This window comes from Platalea leucorodia, assembly GCF_965183815.1.
Source record: "Platalea leucorodia genome assembly, chromosome: 6".
In the NCBI taxonomy this organism is placed as follows: Eukaryota; Metazoa; Chordata; class Aves; order Pelecaniformes; family Threskiornithidae; genus Platalea; species Platalea leucorodia.
Window position 1 is genome coordinate 18362851 of NC_138828.1, and position 17475 is coordinate 18380325.

General features: G+C 44.6%; 1 protein-coding gene across 1 annotated transcript; it reads left to right on the top strand.

Moving 5' to 3' along the window:
* Positions 1-340: 340 nt before the first annotated feature.
* PPM1K (protein phosphatase, Mg2+/Mn2+ dependent 1K) lies at positions 341-17210 on the top strand. Its single transcript, XM_082316008.1, has 6 exons — positions 341-842; positions 1425-1525; positions 9048-9213; positions 9748-9892; positions 10963-11097; positions 11577-17210. Exons 1-6 carry the CDS (start codon positions 403-405, stop codon positions 11706-11708), a joined length of 1119 nt encoding a protein of 372 aa, XP_082172134.1. The 5' UTR covers positions 341-402; the 3' UTR covers positions 11709-17210.
* The last annotated feature ends 265 nt before the right edge of the window (positions 17211-17475 follow it).

Here is a 17475-nt window from a genome sequence, read left to right on the forward strand (position 1 = left end):
TGTTTTAGCTGACATAGAGCAAAGTCATTATCACTCTCATTTGCTCCATCACAACCTCTTCAACCTTTGAAAATTCAGGATATCATTATGCAGGTGGCCAGCAGAAGTGCCTTACCTTGATCTATCTGCACTACTCCCCATTAGATGCAGGCTTGTCTGTGTAGGATTGTTTCTCGGTGAGTCATGCAGATCCCTCTCTAGTTTCTTCTAGGCAGTGCCGTGCTATGCATGATTTGCAGGCTCTGAGGGTGACATTGTTTCCTGAATGAAGTAACTGAAAATTCCTCTTCCTCTGCTTCTTGTTTCCTGATCAGTTTTCTCTTTGTTCTCGAAGACATTCCAGCAGCTGTGTATCTTGTATTCCTGGTCTTTTATTCCTACGAATCTCTGTGAAGACAAGTTATGTCAACAGCCACTTTAATTAATTTGGTACGAAACGGAGGGTATCAAGTAAGAAGGAGAGCCGTGCTGACGTCCCGCCTCTTGCAAGACGAGAAGCGTCCGACAGCCGCGTGCTACAGCTCCACCTCCGAGCGCCGTGCTTCCCGCTTCGATTCAGACGGGAGCGGGAGACCTACCACATGGGACACCTTTGGCATCTGGGACAATCGTATTGACGAACCTATTCTCCTGCCACCAAGCATAAAGTATGGAAAGCCGATTCCAAAAGTCAGCCTGGCCAACGTGGGCTGTGCTAGCCATATCGGGAAGCGTAAGGAAAACGAAGACCGGTTTGATTATGCTCAGCTGACGGAGGATGTCCTATACTTTGCAGTATACGATGGACATGGCGGGACAGCAGCAGCAGACTTTTGTGATAAGTACATGGAAAAATATATTAAGTAAGTGTGCATCAAGTGAATGTGTGTCAAATGAATTACAGTAGAGATTCCTTCCTTAGGACTGAAAGGGAACTGGTGGGTCATACGTTGTCGCTAATCCTCCTAGGTTATATAGGCACCTAGCCCAACGGGACAGCAGGAACACCGGACTGGAGCAGTCCGTTACATCGGACATGCTATGAACAACTTATTTTGTATGGTGCCTGCCCCATTGAGCAAGCCCGCAAAGACAAGAGAGGAAAATATGATTGTACCCACTTTCCAGGAAAGGACTGGGAACAGAGAGAGAGCGTGAATTTACTGTTTTCAGATGGGTCACTGTGGTTGATGACCTATGGCTTCCTTACGCTCTTCTGTATCTCATTGTCACATCCCTGGGTGTTGGAAGAGGAATGTTATCTATTTGCAAAATGACAGAATTATGCTTCCAGTGCAGGTCATTAGTAAAATCATATTACCTTTTCACTGAAATCCAGCATTATTCAGTGCACGCAGGGAGGAGATAAGGCTATGGAAGAGACCGATCGAGATGTATATTTCTTGGAAAGAAGTTTAATTTTTTCTTTGATTGTTTGTTTCCAGAGAATTTCTTGCTGAGGAGGAGAACTTGGAAAATGTTTTGAACAAAGCTTTTATAGAAATAAACAAAGCTTATGAAAGGCACGCTCATCTGTCTGCTGATGGTAGGTAAAAAAGTATTTTACTCATATGGGTGTGAAGAATAAGGTTTTTCTTATTTGCTCAGTAGTTTTGTAGTAAAAAGTTGTTTTTTTATCCAGAAAAAATCTTGAAAACAGTTTTACTTAACATTTTGCTCTGATCACTTACTGCAAATGAAACGATGATGCTTTACCTCCTTAAAATGAAAAAGCTATAAAAAGTCTGAATCAAATTTACTGGGGGAGTTATTAATCTGAATGTTAGCATAATCATCAATGAATTTCTCTTAATGTGATTCTGTCAAGGAAAGTGTTTGTTTGTCAAGTTAGCAAAGAGTGATTCAGATTTGCAAGGAGCATAACTTTACTGCGTGAGAAACCTGGGGTGGGGTTGGTTTGGTTTTTTTGTTTGTTTGGGGTTTTTGGTGGTTTGTTTTTGTTTTTGTTTTGTTTTAAAAAAGTTGTTGTTCCTGTCAGTTAGAAGCAACAGTGTCAAAAGTCCCCCTAACTTGGCTGGTGCACCTGAGGAGGAACGTAAGCCAAAATTAATACAATCGATATTGCTTCTGCACAAACAGAATCACAGGAGTAGCTGAGTGTGAAAGGGGAAAAAGCAGTGAAGAGGAAAACAAGGTTGGCTGTGGTAAGGCTGTGGTAAAGCTGGCACCAGCCCTTTTAGACTCTTTAGTCGTGGCTGTTAATCAAGTTCTTGTATATATGCCTAGAGACTAAGTACATCTGAAGTTCCAGTTCCAGCAACTGGAGCTTATAGAGAGTAACTTGGGAAGGGAGATAGAGGTCCCTGTCCCAGTTCTATCACAGGAGTTTCCTCAGCCATGAGATACAATTTTAAGAGTCAGTTTAGCCAGTCTTAAAAACAAAACAAACCCAATTAAAAAAAAAAAATCAAACCCACAACAAAAAATAAACAAAAAACCTGTCCCAGTGCTGGTGCAGGTGCTGGCAAAATGACTGAGGTCATTTCAGAAGAACAGAAACTGTAGAAGTTTTCTCTCCAAGACAGACTTGAAACCAACAAGCCCTCTAGGGACTGAAGCGATGCTGTGTTCTCAAGCTACTTTTCTGAAGCAAGGAGTGAATACAATCAAGTAATGGAGTGGCTTCCTGCAGTTTAACTGCTAGATGAACCTAGGTACTCGGATGTTGCCTGGCAGGAGAGGTAGCCTGACTGCTGCAGCACTGTATACACACCTTTCCTCTTACCTGGTATAAGCTAAGGTATCAGGAAAAAAAGTCTTAAGCCCTGAAATCCAGCTCTTAAAAAAGGGGGATTAAATCTATAAAGCTCATTTCCCCATTATATCCCATTTTATTTTTTTTATATTAAAATCCTTTAAAAAATAATGATGTGGTAAAAAAGTCCAGAGTAACTTCTGACCTACGGGGTTTTAAATTGAGCTCATGAGAGACACATCAGTAGAGCAGATGTGCTTTTTATCCAACAGCCTCCTTGCAAATACGTTTCCTTAAAAGCCCAAATTCAAGAAAGCGTCTGAATATAGGCTTATGCGCTTCCCTGGATCAGGACCTTTCATTTTCACTAACATGAAAATCTGTTATATTTGTCCCCCTCCCTGCCCCTTTGTTAGTAGGACAGCTCTTGGTTTGGCTCATTGAGGTAACCTCTGTTAAGTGTCAGAGCAGCTCCTTGAGGAGAAGGATTGGGAACTGTACTTGGCATATTATTCTGTTATTCTGAAAACGGTTTCTGATTATAGCATTTCGTACACGAGACTTAGGGAACTGGATAACAAGAATATTTGACATACAAGTTGTGCAGCAATCTGAGCATTTTGGAACGGCTTATAGCATTTTTTTCCTATCATTTAACTAACTGGTGCTGCTTAATGAAATATAACGCAAATGCCAGCAAATTTACGTAACAGTTACCAAGATACTGGACAAACCCTCTTCATTAAAAAAGCCTGAGGTCAAGCAAAATAGAGGGCAAAAGTGTTGCCAAACATCCGCAGGGGCCACACTCTGGCAAGCACTCAGTGTTTCTCAGGTAGGCTGAGCACCTGCAGGCTCTTGCAGGAGCCAGTGGGATCTAAAAGTGCTCAGTGCTCTTGACTGGTTGCCCAGCTGAAAATCAAGCTATAAGGCAAAGAGTGGAGTAACAGGGTGCAAAGACAAGCGCGGATTTCTGAACAAATTAAGCTTTTTGCATATCTGTTGTTAAAATAATTCAATACTATGTTGACTGCTTGGTGTGGATATTTTTGTTGTTGCTGTTGTTTTGAAAGTTACATAAAATTTCAATGCTTGGCATGTATCCTTGGTAGAAGCCTACTTCCAAACTGATTCAGTTTGCCAGCAAAATTTCTGATTAACTGTGGCTATTCTAGATGTGACAGGCAAGACTGTTGCTAAAGTATCTTGAAAATGGTGGCTGGTTGTGTAACACTGGGTATCTGGGATACGCTGGATGCTCCCCAAGACTGACTGCCTTTTGAAACCTGGCCATAGCTGACGAAGTGGAAAATAATAGCTTAGTCTTGTTCCAGTAGGTGACCCTGCCAGGCTTCACTTCTTTCACTGTATCTGCAAAAAAACCAGTGCATGTTCACGATATCCCGGTCTTTACTAACACACGGCCACCTTTGAAAATGTGTGCCTGGGTGTTTGAAGGAAAGTAAGCCCTGGGACAAATCCCTGTAGCCAAAATTGCATGGATTTTGCTTGACGCATTGTTTATAGTACTATTTAAGGGGTAAAAACCTCATATAATGGCACAGATTTAACAGGACTAGAGCTGTGCCTTGTTGGAGCACTTAGCTATGTCTTCAAGGGCATGGCCCTTTAGGTCACTTTACAATTACAGAATATTTGAAATTATAGATGGAAAATACATAGCGTAATAGGTTCTGTGAGCTTTCAATTAAAAAAAAAGGTATATGTATGTGTTCCAGGTACTGCTGCTGTGTCTGGCGTGCAGTTCACCAGTGCTGTTGGAGTGCTGTACTGGCCCGCTGGCGACCAGTCCAGTATCCCCTCTGACAGTGATCTGTACCTGCTGTTTCATACAAAAGCATAAGAAACTTGCTGTAGGCAGATCTGGGATAATCTGTCCTCCACCTAAATCCTTTCTAATCATTAACAGCTTAGAGATATGCCTGAACCCTGAAGCATGGTGTTTGATATCTCTTCGCAAATGCATTTTCATTCACTTCCACGCATTTAAATATATCCAGTCGCTTTTAAATCCCTGCTAAACTCAGCTATAGGACGCAGTAAAGGAAGCTCACGTCCAACAAATGTGTCATTATCCACAGGACAACTGTTAACGCAGATGGACAGAATTTTCTGATATTTTTGACCAGCCATAAAAACTGAAATGTAAAGGCTGAATAGCTTTGCTTAGCAAGGACTGAAATAAGGAAGTGAATCATGTTCTTGAGGAAATTGGAGCGTCTCTCTGGAGAAATGTAAGACAAACCCTCTCCTGGCCTAGCGCGGTCCTACAGGGGACTGCTACTGCTTCTGTTCATTGCAGTCCACTGCTCAGAGAAAACAACAGGGAGTCTTTCCACCGACCTCCATGTTCAGTGCATCCAACTATAATCACATTGGCCGCTCACTTCTGGAATAGCCATCTTATTAAAACATAGCCAGGTATTAACTGATGTATCTATGTTTGAAAGGCACTCCTGGAATCTTACTATGCTGAGCAAACAGCAAAAGATATTTAAAAATAACTAAATTTAAAAAGTAGTGGGTTTTGGTTTTGTTTTTTTAAGTTACCATTCAAACATATGATTTTTATTTCTTTGAATATGTTAACCTGCAACACTGAGGAAAAGGGAGAGCTGCAGAAATTGTACTTAAATATTTCATAAATCCATCAATGTTACAAAGGCAGCCTTTTGATCCAAGGGCCCTGATTATTACCTAATCAAGTTGGAAGATACTAATTACAATATTATAGGGGTGTTTATTTTGCATATTTTCCCATGGGTCAGAACAGTTCATATACTTCTATGCACTGCCTTTAAGATGGCACCGGTTTGAACTCCCCGTTTTTGTGTTGTATATAAATATACGTATAAAAATAAATAAATTACCTTGAGGAAACAGGTTGGGCCCTATTCTGCACTGAAGATGTTCTTCAGGGTGGCCACTCTTCCCCTGTATGAGACAGGTGGCCCTCTAGCATTGATACAATTCTTTGGTTGATTTGTTGGTTGGTTACTTACCTCAACAGGCAAAAAAAAATGGTAGCTTTTATTTTGGCTGAATTTAAACTGGTTTTGTCACATAGTTTTAGCGAGAAGGCGAGAACAGTGGCAATTCCCCAGAAATACCAAGGCTGATTTTTCTGTGGCCAAAAGATGCATGCGTAAGCCTCAAGTACTTCCTATACAACCTGCAAAAGACAGTGCAGGCAAACCCAAAAGTGACTACTTCCCCTGTTCTGCAGCTCTTATTCTTTCATCTCCAGTGTTGCAGGTTTATTTTGTTTGAACAAAGTCCCTGGGTGAATTTCCTATTTGCCTCTGTGTGCGTGTTATTTGTGGCAGACACTGTACCTGGTCAGCAGCTCTAGAACTGGAGGCCCTGGACACTATATGCTGGGCTTCAGTGGAAAGAGAGATCTGCTTAATTTTGTCCCAGGTGAAGGAGTCCGGCGGTTCCTAGCCTGGACTACTGGAAGGTTCCCACATCCTCTTTGTCACATTAGTTGAGATGACTTGCAGTAAAAGTTGTCCAGTGAGTGTTAAGAACCTATTGAAAGATCTTAGTTTTATAGTGATGTTGTTAGGAAAACAAAATAAACTCTTTAATTGTTAAAACCAATATAGATGCTGATGCAATGTATTTTGATATTATTAAATAACCTAGCAGCAGTTGTAGTAAAGCATTAGAAATGTTATCCCATCATCATTCCTGTGTTTTCGAGCTGTGCTAGAAATCACATAATGTGTGTAGTCTAGCTACATTCATGTTCTTGCACCCCTACCCAGATCACGAACTGGGTCCAAGGAAGAGAGCGTGAGCAGCATTTACTTTTCTAGGAGTGCTATTTAACTAATAAATGTATATAAAGCTCAAGTCACTATGACCGTGACCACAATTCTGGACAATATCTTGACTTGTTCTTTAGTACCGTCCCTTGACTTTGTGATAGTGGCTCCTTTGGCTTTGAGAGTTTGCACTTGAAAGATGTAGACTCACCTCAATGTCCAAATGTTTCCAGTCATTTATGAATTAAAGACTACAGATCTTAACTTTTTCAGAAACTGCTTACGTTTGTCAGCATAGTTCCAAAACCACGGAATGAAATGGGAGAGCAGCGGCAGTTCTGCATTAATTTTAACGTCTAAATAAAATGTATTTTCTGTGAAATATAAAGGTAGTTTTACATAGATTCTTCATTTCACTTCTTTTAACTGTTGGCTAAAACAGGTATTTTACTGGTTCTACTAAAATTTCTAATCGCACTGGTATTTGTTAGCATCTTACTTTCATAACGTGCCTCAAAGTGAGCCTGCACTGGACTAGTCCTTGCTTCCAGTTACAAACAGGATGGCAGTGCTTACCTGAACAATCAGAAGCTACCGGCATCTAAATAGTTTTGAATATCGTAGCCTGCATGGCAGCCATAATGTAGTCCAAGATTTGACCTAGGTCACCATGGTTGATGGTCACGATTGACATGTTGTTTAAGTGTAGAGCTAAACCAAGTCCTCACTGCAGTAATAATACCTGTTTTAAATAATAACATAAGCTTAGTTTAGAGTGTTTTTGTGAATTTTTTTGGATTCATCAACTCACTGCTTTTGCTGCACAACAAGGCTCAATGCATCTTTCAGGGCTTTGTGTACTTCAGTTTACTCCCAGCCCTGTTTTACTTAGGGGGTGCTGAGACCTCACAGGGCTGGGGAAAGAGGTCGCCAAGATCCTGGAGCACTCGCATTTCTGTTTCTGTAGTACGTAGGGGGTCACGCTGCATGCGTGCAGCTTGCTGGCAGCTGGTCAGAGATGGGCTGGCTGGCGTTCCTCCGGCTCAAACGCGCAGTCCTGTCTCAGATCCATCCCATCTCCCGGGGTCAGGGCTGCAGGGCCAGAGGTAGGAGTGCATGTAGTTGTAGCTGAGCTCTGCAGAAGCGGTGGTAGAAAGATCTTCAACTGTTAGTCATGTGAAAACAGGAATATAACTGGGGATTCTCATTCTTAAGTTAGCCCCAAACCCCTCGTGAATTGGCTTGCTTTTAAAGCCTGGAAAAACTGGAAAATCCCAGAATGCAGGAGACCTACAGAGGGCTTTTCAAGGGGATTTGCATTGGCTGTGAATGCAAATTGTTCTGGGCAATAGCTTGTCCTGGCCAGACATTTTACTGCAATAGCTCAAGTTGGCAGGAGTTACTGCTTTCCAGGCACCTCTCACTGGGTTACCTGTGCATAATTTGCAGGAAGGGAAGGTACTAACTGTAAAATGGGACTGCTCCTTTCAAAAAGCAAACAGAAAAGGGAAGCTGGACAGTTCTGGCATTTCCTTCACCACAGATAAAACTGCAGATCTTTTCTGAAATAGGCAGACTCGGATTTCTCCTTTTCAAGCACTTCTTTTTCTTCCAGAGCGTTGTAGAAATTGAAAGAAGCCCTTAAATTTACTTGCACCAGTTAATCCAGCCAGGTCCCTGAGCACAGTCAGTCAGCTCAGGTCACTCCCTGAGCCTGTAAGAGAAGACAGACGGCAGCTAGGGCTCTGTTTTGCCCTCTAGGCTGTCACTGTACGCCCCGGCCAAGTGGTCTCACCAGTGCCCAGGGCAGATTGCCTGGAGAGCCACTGCCAGCTGACTGCATCGGTTTGCAGGCACAAGGCAAGGCAGAATCCAGCTTCACCTTTGCGCTGGGACCTCCAGCAAGTTGAGAGGGTCTGAAGGGCGCAGCGTCCCTTTCTGAAAAAAGCCAGCGGCCTGCTGGCTGAACCCTTCATCTCTTGGCAAGGGTGCGGGAAGCAGAGGGAGATGGTAACAACTCTGACAGCAACAGGAGGACCCCACAGACTGGGGTAAAGGAGCTATCTAGTGTTTCTCTTCTGGTGAACCATGTGGAGCTACAATTACCCTTACTCAATCGCCCACTTCACCACCTAACAGAAGGGAAGAGCCATCAGCTTTATGATGAGCTACCCATGCAGTCACTGTGCCCAGGGATAAGGACGATAACACTGTAACTTGAGGTGAGCTAGTGGGACAGAAAAACAATTTGCTGCAAGCTGAAAGGAAGCCACTGTACCTTGTACGGCTTTTATTCCACTTGCCCTCTTTGCATGGAGCCATGTTGTTGCACAGAAATACTTATCCTTTCCACTTCCTCTCTCTCCCCCCAGTCCTCCATGCATGCATGTTTGCTGTATTTTTTTTAATATGTAGATTTAGTTTAAACTTAAACGCAGTTACTTACTGGTAATGTAGAGCACAAGTTGTCTTCATTTTATGAATTGAAACTGTTGCTGTTACAAATGGTCCCATGCTTCGAGGCAGTGCTAAAACTTCTCTCTTTGATATGACGTTTATAGCAACTCTGATGAACTCTGGGACCACTGCAACAGTGGCTCTGCTCCGGGACGGTATTGAGCTGGTTGTGGCAAGCGTGGGAGACAGTCGTGCTCTGCTGTGTCGAAAGGGAAAGGCCTTGAAACTCACCATTGACCATACTCCAGAAAGAAAGGAGGAGAAGGAAAGGTACCTGTCGGTGATGATGTGGCTTCCTAGGGAGCGGCTCGGTCAGGATGTGCTTGTGTTCTGCTGCTGGGTTGGGCCTGGAAGAAAGCAGAGAGTTGAACATAACGCCCTAAGACCACCTCTGAGCTGGCAGGAAGCGGCACGGCTCCAGTTAATTCATTTGGTTCTATTTAGAGGACCAGGGATGTGGAAAGCCCTGCATGAGTGTAAACTGTCTCGGCAGTAAGGTCAGCGTAGCTCAGACTCAGTACAGAGCCATGACCACGTGGTTCAGACTCGTCCAAGGCTGCCAAGTTAGAGCCAAGACCTGAAGAAATGTGCTATGGTTCCCAGGTCAGGACTCAGCCCACCAAGTCACATCACATCCCTTCTGTGGAGCCCTTCAAACAGCAAAAGCCAACCCTCGGTCTCCCAGCTTAGGGCCTCCGTACCCCATTCCGCATCAGTAGCTAGTGACAAAAATTGCAGATAGAGACGGGGTAATGGTGTGACGCAGTAACTCATATTCATTTTTTCTTTTGTGCCTCTGGACAGGATTAGGAAGTGCGGTGGCTTCGTTGCCTGGAACAGTTTGGGACAACCTCATGTGAATGGTAGACTTGCAATGACGCGGAGCATAGGAGATTTGGATCTTAAAAACAGTGGTGTGATAGCCCAGCCAGAAACAAAAAGGGTTCAGGTAAAAGAAGGCCTGGTTAACAGGGACAGCAACATTCGGACTAAGGGGCATCATAGGTATTTGATGCAGGTCGCGGTACCCATATGACGTGCCCACGTGAAGCCTGATGGCCAAGCATTGATTTTTGTTTGTGGTGAAGTAACTGGAGACCAATTCTAATTAAGTCATTTCAGATTAACACTAACAGGACAGAAAAGAATCTGGCCCTGATCTAAATTCAACCAGATCAACCTCTGAATCCCATTTATCACAGTATAATATAGGATAAGGGAAGAAAGATAACACGTGATATCCATTACTGAAATACAAAGGCATTAGTCTGTTTGGGGCTTGTGGTCCAATGAATAATTTTGAGGTTAATGCTGATATAAAACCATCACTGAGAACTAGGTGGGATACGAATGGGCTGTCATCGAAAAAAGTAGACTATGTAGAGGTTTGCACACTTGGGAGGAAGGGAGGACGAAAGGGCAGTTGCATGCATCTAACCATAGCTCTGTAGTTGTCCAGGAAACAAATTAATCACCCAGAAGGTATTCAGTGCCGTTGCCTTCACTTTTGCAGGAAGGCTCTCCTCTCAGCTCATATTCTGTTTGATACTTTTCCCCAATGCACCTCCCAGGGCCCGGGGAACTTATATTCAGTTGGTCCTAATTAAATGCCACCCATTAGGCCTGAGGGGTTTAGGGAGATGACTGCAGTACTGTCACATCTTCCTTGAAATCCTCAGTTTAAGGAAGCGTTTTGTTTACTGGGTAATGTATGGATCTGGTCTTTTGGCCTCAGTGTATTCAGAGGGCTGCTTCCTAGAACTGGAAGCACCTTAAGATGCTCTCCTCCAGTCCAGGGAACACAGTCTGTGTGGCTGATGGATGTGCTTGAGGATTGAAGGGGCAGCCTTTGGCTAGCCGAGGGTTTGGGGGTTCCAGTTAGTCCTTGCACAGAAAGCAGGAGAGCACGCAGCACCCCCAGAAAAAGTGCGTTGCAACAGAGTGTAAAAAAACGAAGGCAGTTACTTTGCCTTGCAGCACTCGCTCCATTGTTGTGCATACTGTCTGCCTTTATTGCAGCTGCATCATGCAGACGACAGCTTCCTGGTCCTTACTACCGACGGCATTAACTTCATGGTGAACAGTCAGGAGATCTGCGACTTCATTAACCAGTGCCATGATCCTGCTGAAGCTGCCCACGTTGTTACTGAGCAGGTAACGCCAGTGCTTCTCTTGGCACCAAATGCTTGTTGTTGTTTTTTGTTTGGTTTGGTTTTAAAAAAAAAACAAGTATACAACCACACATTCAAGTGAATTGAGCTATGCTGGTTGAGACATTCACTAGTCCCGCCGGCTCGCCTTTTCCTCACCCTGGGTCTCGCCACATCCTTGCTGGGCATCATTTCAATTAACTTGCTTAGCTCACGGTCCACTGAACTGTGTGGGACCGTAACTGCAGTTTCTTCCTGTGCTGAACATGTCATCAGCATAGACAGAAATGGCCCGTTTCTCACCAGGGTTCGGGATGGTGGCATATCCTATGGGAAGCTCTGAGGCATACTAGAATTCAGCATCAGGGCTGGGAAGGGACAAGGAAGTCTTGGGCCTCAGGGCGTGCTGTCCCATGTGGAGCCCGACACTTGTTGCCTTTTCCAAGCAAGATGACAATGCTGACAATTTGTTTCTTCTCTCAGGCAATTCAATTCGGCGCTGAAGACAACAGCACAGTTGTCATAGTGCCATTTGGAGCATGGGGAAAGTACAAAAACGGTGAGATCAACTTCTCCTTCAGCCGCAGTTTTGCTTCCAGCGGGAGGTGGGCGTGAAGACCTGCCACAGCTATCTTTTCCTGCCATAATCTGGACACAGCGTGCTACAGGAGAACACATCCATCTGTTCATAGGTTGGCTCAGTGTCTTGTCCATCTCTTCTGTTCCCAGTGTTATAGAAGATACCACCGTTCCCTCGGTGCATAATGCCCGTTGTTGCTTATGGCTGATCGCATTTTGCTGCGTTTATTTATTCCAGTCGGCATTGAGGCAGCTATTTCTTTGTGTTTGTAGTCCCGGCAGCTCTGCACATCGCTTTGTTCACATAGACAAGGCTCTGGGCTTTCACCTAAGGCTGGAGGCGTTGCACAATTGTTTCACAGCTACTTGTATTACCCAGCACCCTTAGTTACCTGGCAGCTGTGTAAGTCTGCGTGAGTCTCTGAGCCACGTGCTGGTTTCTTTGTACGTTAATACATGGGGGAACAAACGCACAGTGTTCTTGGGTAGACAAAAAGCAGATTTGTTGTCTTCCTCTGCTGCGCAGCCACCCAAAACTCCCCTGTGCTTCAGGAGAGGCTGGTGAAAAATAAGGGGGAAGTTTCAGAAGCGTTTAGGTTCTGATGCCAGTGGCGTTTGGTGTAGCTGAACAGCTTCCTGAGACAGTGCTGCTTCGCAGGGCTTTATGCTCTCACCGCCATCATCCGTGATCCTCTGGCTCCAAGGAGACGGAGCAGGCTGGAGCCACGTGCCGTTGGACAGGTGGGAACGCTTCTCCATTGGGTCCAAAGCCCGTACGGTCTCTGTGGACCATGCAGCAGCCCCTTGCACTGTCTTCTCTTTGGTGTGCCAGTGCGTGACAGGAGCACACAGGAGGAAAAAAGCTGCACAGTTTTGATATCCAGCGACTTTCATCAACTTGAATTTCTTTTTTCTTTTTTAAAGAAAACCAGCTAATTTCAAAGAGTTTACTAATCAAGATTCTTTGGATGTGTAAGACAGGAGATTTTATTTCTTCATAAATATATGAGGATTTTCCTGTCCTCTGCTGAAGGTTTCTTTCAGTTAGTCCTGATCTCCTGTGTCTCTTCATGGTATACAGGGAGCTGTACAATGCCCAAAGCAAGCAAGCTGGAGAAAGGAGAGAGCATTATAATAACGTAAGGTAATTTTTATAAGTTTTGGGTATTGTTTCTAGTAGGTGTCAGATATTCGGGCACCAGAAGGTAGTTTTATACTTAAAGGAAGCATTTCCACTTCCCTTTCCGGAGGGAGTCTGCATCCAGTGAGGCATGGGGGGCCAGAGCCAGCTCGTACCACTGCTGTGACAGGGACTGCAGGTGACATGTTGGCAGCAGGTGAAGATCTGTCCCAGCGTGCCTCGTTGAGACCTCCTTCTTCCTCCGCTCCACATCAGGTGTGCGGCTCCTGTGGCCTGCGAGTCACCCTGTTGCAATGAAATACGAGCAGAGAAGAACTGGGCTCTTCTCAGACTTGTCGCAATATTTTTCATTCTAAGGATGTTTCCAACAGCACAACTGTGAAAACACAACAAAAAAGTGAGAGAGAAGTTGCCTGATACTAAATCACCTTGCAATAAGGAAAAATATTTCTGAGATGCCTGGCCTGATTCTCATTTTCTAGTGTGAAGTACGCATCTTTGTTACTTTTAGCCCTTTCTTTTTAGCCCAGGGTTACCTTAGGCAGTCATTCCACGTGTTTTTCCTTGCCTCTGGTTGAAGGCCTAGCAGCACCCAGCAGAGCACAGTGTTGTACTGACAGCATTAAGTACTCCGTGTTTAGAGAGTATGCCGTTTTTGTCCCATCACTTGGTGTATATATAGTGTATATAACGTGTACATTGGGTTTATAAGTACGAAGAGCTTGTGAGTCGGTGTATGTAAATCTCTGTTGTATTGGATGCTGTTGCCCAGGCCTCTGTAACGAGCTCATCACTGGTTTACAATAATAATCCCTCTCTCCCCAGATTTTCTGGAGGGTTGGGGTTCAGTCTTCACCTGAGGTCAGAATGCTTGCTGGTTGTGGTCCTGGGCTCAGCCTTGCTCACCTGAGGTAGAGGGGCACTTTTAGTTGTTACCAGGGGGAGCAGGTTCTCAGTCTGCAGCAAGTTTGAAGATTCCCACAACCCATTTGTGGCAAAAATGACAAAACCCAGACTCTGGCGAGCACTCGAGGAGAGGTTGCGCCTGACAGAGGTTCAGAGAGCTGCTCCGGGAACATGGTTGTGACGGGTTTGCGCTGCAGCGTGAACAGCTGACAGCCTTTCTCCTGCCACAGAAGTGACCTGCTAAAACAGCAAGTCCAATAGTTCCTAGCAAAGGGTTAACCACAGCACGCAGCAGCCTTGCTCTGGGCACAGTGAAGGGCTGGAGTCACGCTCTGGAGAGGGAGTTGCTGTGGGGGTGGCTTTGCTATCAAGTGTCAGACAGGCTTGAGCCGTGCTGCAGGGATTTGGACAAGCTCCATCGAGGCTGTCCTGTTCCAAATGCTGCTTGTTTCTGTTCAGCCAGCTAGCCATCTATCCAGGCAGAAGATTTCAAGGGCACCGGGGGTGTTCGTGACAAGTACAAACTGATTTTTTTGAGCAGTGCTGGATACTTGCCAAGCTGAAGACATGGTATTAAATGCAGGCTGCTAATGAAAAACACTGCAAATGAAAAGCAGGTGCTCTGAGGAATGACCTGGCAGTCAGTGTAGCTTCTAAACATTGACCCAGATGTAAAATGAAATGGCAGTTTTTCTTCTCAGTGGAGGTTTGGGGGCATTTTTTGTTTTATCCCTATCTGCCTGATTTCATAGAGAACAAAAGTGGTTGGGGGCTTATTTCTTCTAACAGAGTGGCTGTCCTCTCAGAGGAAGGATCCATTCATAACTTCTGTTAAATTTTATAAAGTAAGGGATAAGACAAAGCTTTGCAAAATAGAAGATGATTAGATAAAGATGTATTGGCGGTTGCTATTACTGCCTTTATACAATCACAGAAAAACTTAGATTGGAAAGGGCTTCTAGGTGTGATCTAGCCTAGCCTCCTGCTCAGAGCAGGGCTAATTTCAGAATTGCATACTGCAGTGAAGGGATGTCTCCTGACACGGAAACGCAGTGCCTGAAAATGGATGGGAGAAAGAATTTAGCATGCAGCGTGATTTACCTGTGGAACCACTTAATTGTACTGAAGTTGAAAACTTACCAGTGTTTAACAGGCATCTTGGATAGCTACCAATAAATTTCACAAATAGTTAGCACATACATAAAACTAAGATACAAGCCATTTTGCTTGAAGCAAAGGCGAATCAATAACTGACAGGAGATGCATTTCTTACACACAGGTTATTCCCTGCCTGTTCACTCTAGTTTTCTGCACCTCATTCTGAAGTAAATGAGGTACTGAAGATGATGAAATGCTTTGCCAAGTGGCCCAGTAGCGTGCCTGCTCCTCCTTCCGTTAAGAACAGGGGTACCTTCACACTGGTCTGTGTGGATTCCTTACTTCATGCTGCACATGGCAAGACTGAGCGCCAGCTTGAAAAGCATAGCATTTTGTAGAAACACTCCGTTACCAGGACTGTTGGTCTCTGCCTCCCGAAGCACAATAATGCTGTTTTCCCACCAAGATGACAGTGAACATCCTTAAGATTTAGTGGCAACTGCACCAAACCTTGTTTTTCTCCAAGAAGTCGGGGAAAAACGTGCAATTTCCAGGGTGATGGATTTTTTTGTCATTTGACACTTCACTGAAGAATTGTTAGAACAAGTCCCTCCCCTTGCATTCCCATTTTGGGGCTGTTTTGACACTGATACCGTGTTGGCAGAGTGAGCTTTGCCAACACGTTCATGTGTTGAGAGGGACATAGGCGTATGGCACTCAATCTGGAGTGCACGGAATATGAAGTCAGTGGAGTAAAGCCATGTTGGGGAAAATGGAAGTTGTTTGTCGTAGTGGTACCAGGGGATCGAACTAGCAGTGCCGTGGTAACATCCAGCCAGCAAACCTTGGCATAGGGTTCTCCACCAGCGCCAGGTACTGCTCTGCTGTGACAAAGCTGTATTTCTAGGGTTTTTTCTGTCTAGTCAATAAGCCTCCTGCTGCCTATAGCAGCTCTGCAAGCAACCAGCTTTACACCGCAGGGACCAGCAAAATTCTCTTGCCCGGCAGAGAGCTCCTTTCAACTTGAGGACAAAGGGCAAATTGTCCTAACAGCAGCAGTTGCCTGTCAGAGAGGTTTATTATTGAAGGATCAGTAGAGGTATCTTGCACTTCGAATGAAACGAAACAGAATCGCAGTTTGCTCTCTAGCTCCCTGTCTTTCCCGTGCATCTGTTGTTTCAATGAAAAGAATGATATTTTTTGTTTATTACAGACTGAACTGAACATTAAGGGTGACCTACTGAGCAAACCCTAACAAGTGTTTGCTTTTTTCCCGCCTTTTAGGGATGGATTCTGAACTCCACCTGGCAAGAGTATTTTCTTGCCTGAACACTCCCCCCGGAGCAGTGGTATCTCTCACTGTACAGGCATTGCAGGAGGGTGGGCTGTGGGTGCAGAAAAGCGAAAAATGCTGTCCAGATAGATACTCGTTTTTACTGTGAGGATATGGAAGGCACAGGAGGCCTCCACAGGAGGATTTACTAGGAGAGGTGTCGAGACTGCAACTGGAGTTCCAGCTCGGTCTCTCCACGACATGGAAAGGGGCGTTTTGTGCTTCATAGAGGGAACTCGCTAAATTGTCATTTTCAGCCTTGGTTTAGGAGAGCTGGCCTCTCTGGAAGGTGAACATAGTGCAAGAGAGGTTGAAATGGAGATGAGATCCAACAGTTTGTTTAACACAGGGTCCTCAATACAACCAGTCCCTTTTGATTGAAAAGCTCAGGGTTGGAGAATAATCATGGAGCACAGTTTGTGGTGGAGAACGGGGGTGTGGAGAGAAATGGGCAATATTACTGCTTTTTTACATACTTGGGGGAAATGAAAATTGTGAGGAGCTTAGACTCACCGCAGGATTTCCGCTGACTTCCACAGGGTCAGGGGATCAGGGTATCAGATCACCTTTTCTGTCTCAGCCGGCTGTGGTCAAAGGCATTGGGATTTCTAGCTAAGGGAGAAGCACAAAACAACAGATACCAGTGAAACTGGCTCAGTATGAATTTTTCTTAAATAAATTCAGTCGGGCACTGCTAGGTCCATTGGTCACTCACCCAACAAGCCAAACGTATGGGGTGGCAACACGCTGGGTATTCCTTGGTTCCGAAGCTGCTGTTCTCAGCACAGAGATACCCAGCGAGGTGTCCTCTTGCCCCAGGATATCGACTGCTCGGGCAGCGGTGTGTGTCAGCTTTCTACAGACTTAAGTGCAATTGCGTACGTTCGTTACATAGTTTGCCTTAGGACTGTGTATAATTCCTGTGGTTTGATGTTTATGTTTGGTGTAATCAGTGTCCATAATTCATCTACTTAATTTTATAGAGTAGGCAAAAAAAACATTTTGCCTGTTTTTTTTTTTTTCCCCAAAGTTTGTTTGTCTTCATCAACTCAAAGCTACAGTGGAGCAGATGATAAGTCTGTACTGGAATGCTTAAAAGATCTTTTAATAAAGAATTGCCTTCTAGAGTTGTGTCACTACAAATGGATTTTTCTTCTGCCACTGCATTGCAAGCTACCAGAAAAGTTTCTGCTTCTCAAGCTGTGTCGCAACTGTCCTGTTAGCCCTGGGCCTCAGCCCCTGCCATAAAAAGCTGCTGATGACCAAGGCTTTGCCTGCAAAGATGTTCACCCAGTGATAACCAGTGCAAAGTACCTTCCATCTCC

Bases quoted from the DNA above. Each gene is read 5' to 3' on its own strand.
- PPM1K (XM_082316008.1), top strand. From the start codon at position 403: ATGTCAACAGCCACTTTAATTAATTTGGTACGAAACGGAGGGTATCAA. The intron at 843-1,424 runs GTAAGTGTGCAT...GTTTGTTTCCAG, and splicing joins TACATGGAAAAATATATTAA to AGAATTTCTTGCTGAGGAGG. The intron at 1,526-9,047 runs GTAGGTAAAAAA...TGACGTTTATAG, and splicing joins CGCTCATCTGTCTGCTGATG to CAACTCTGATGAACTCTGGG.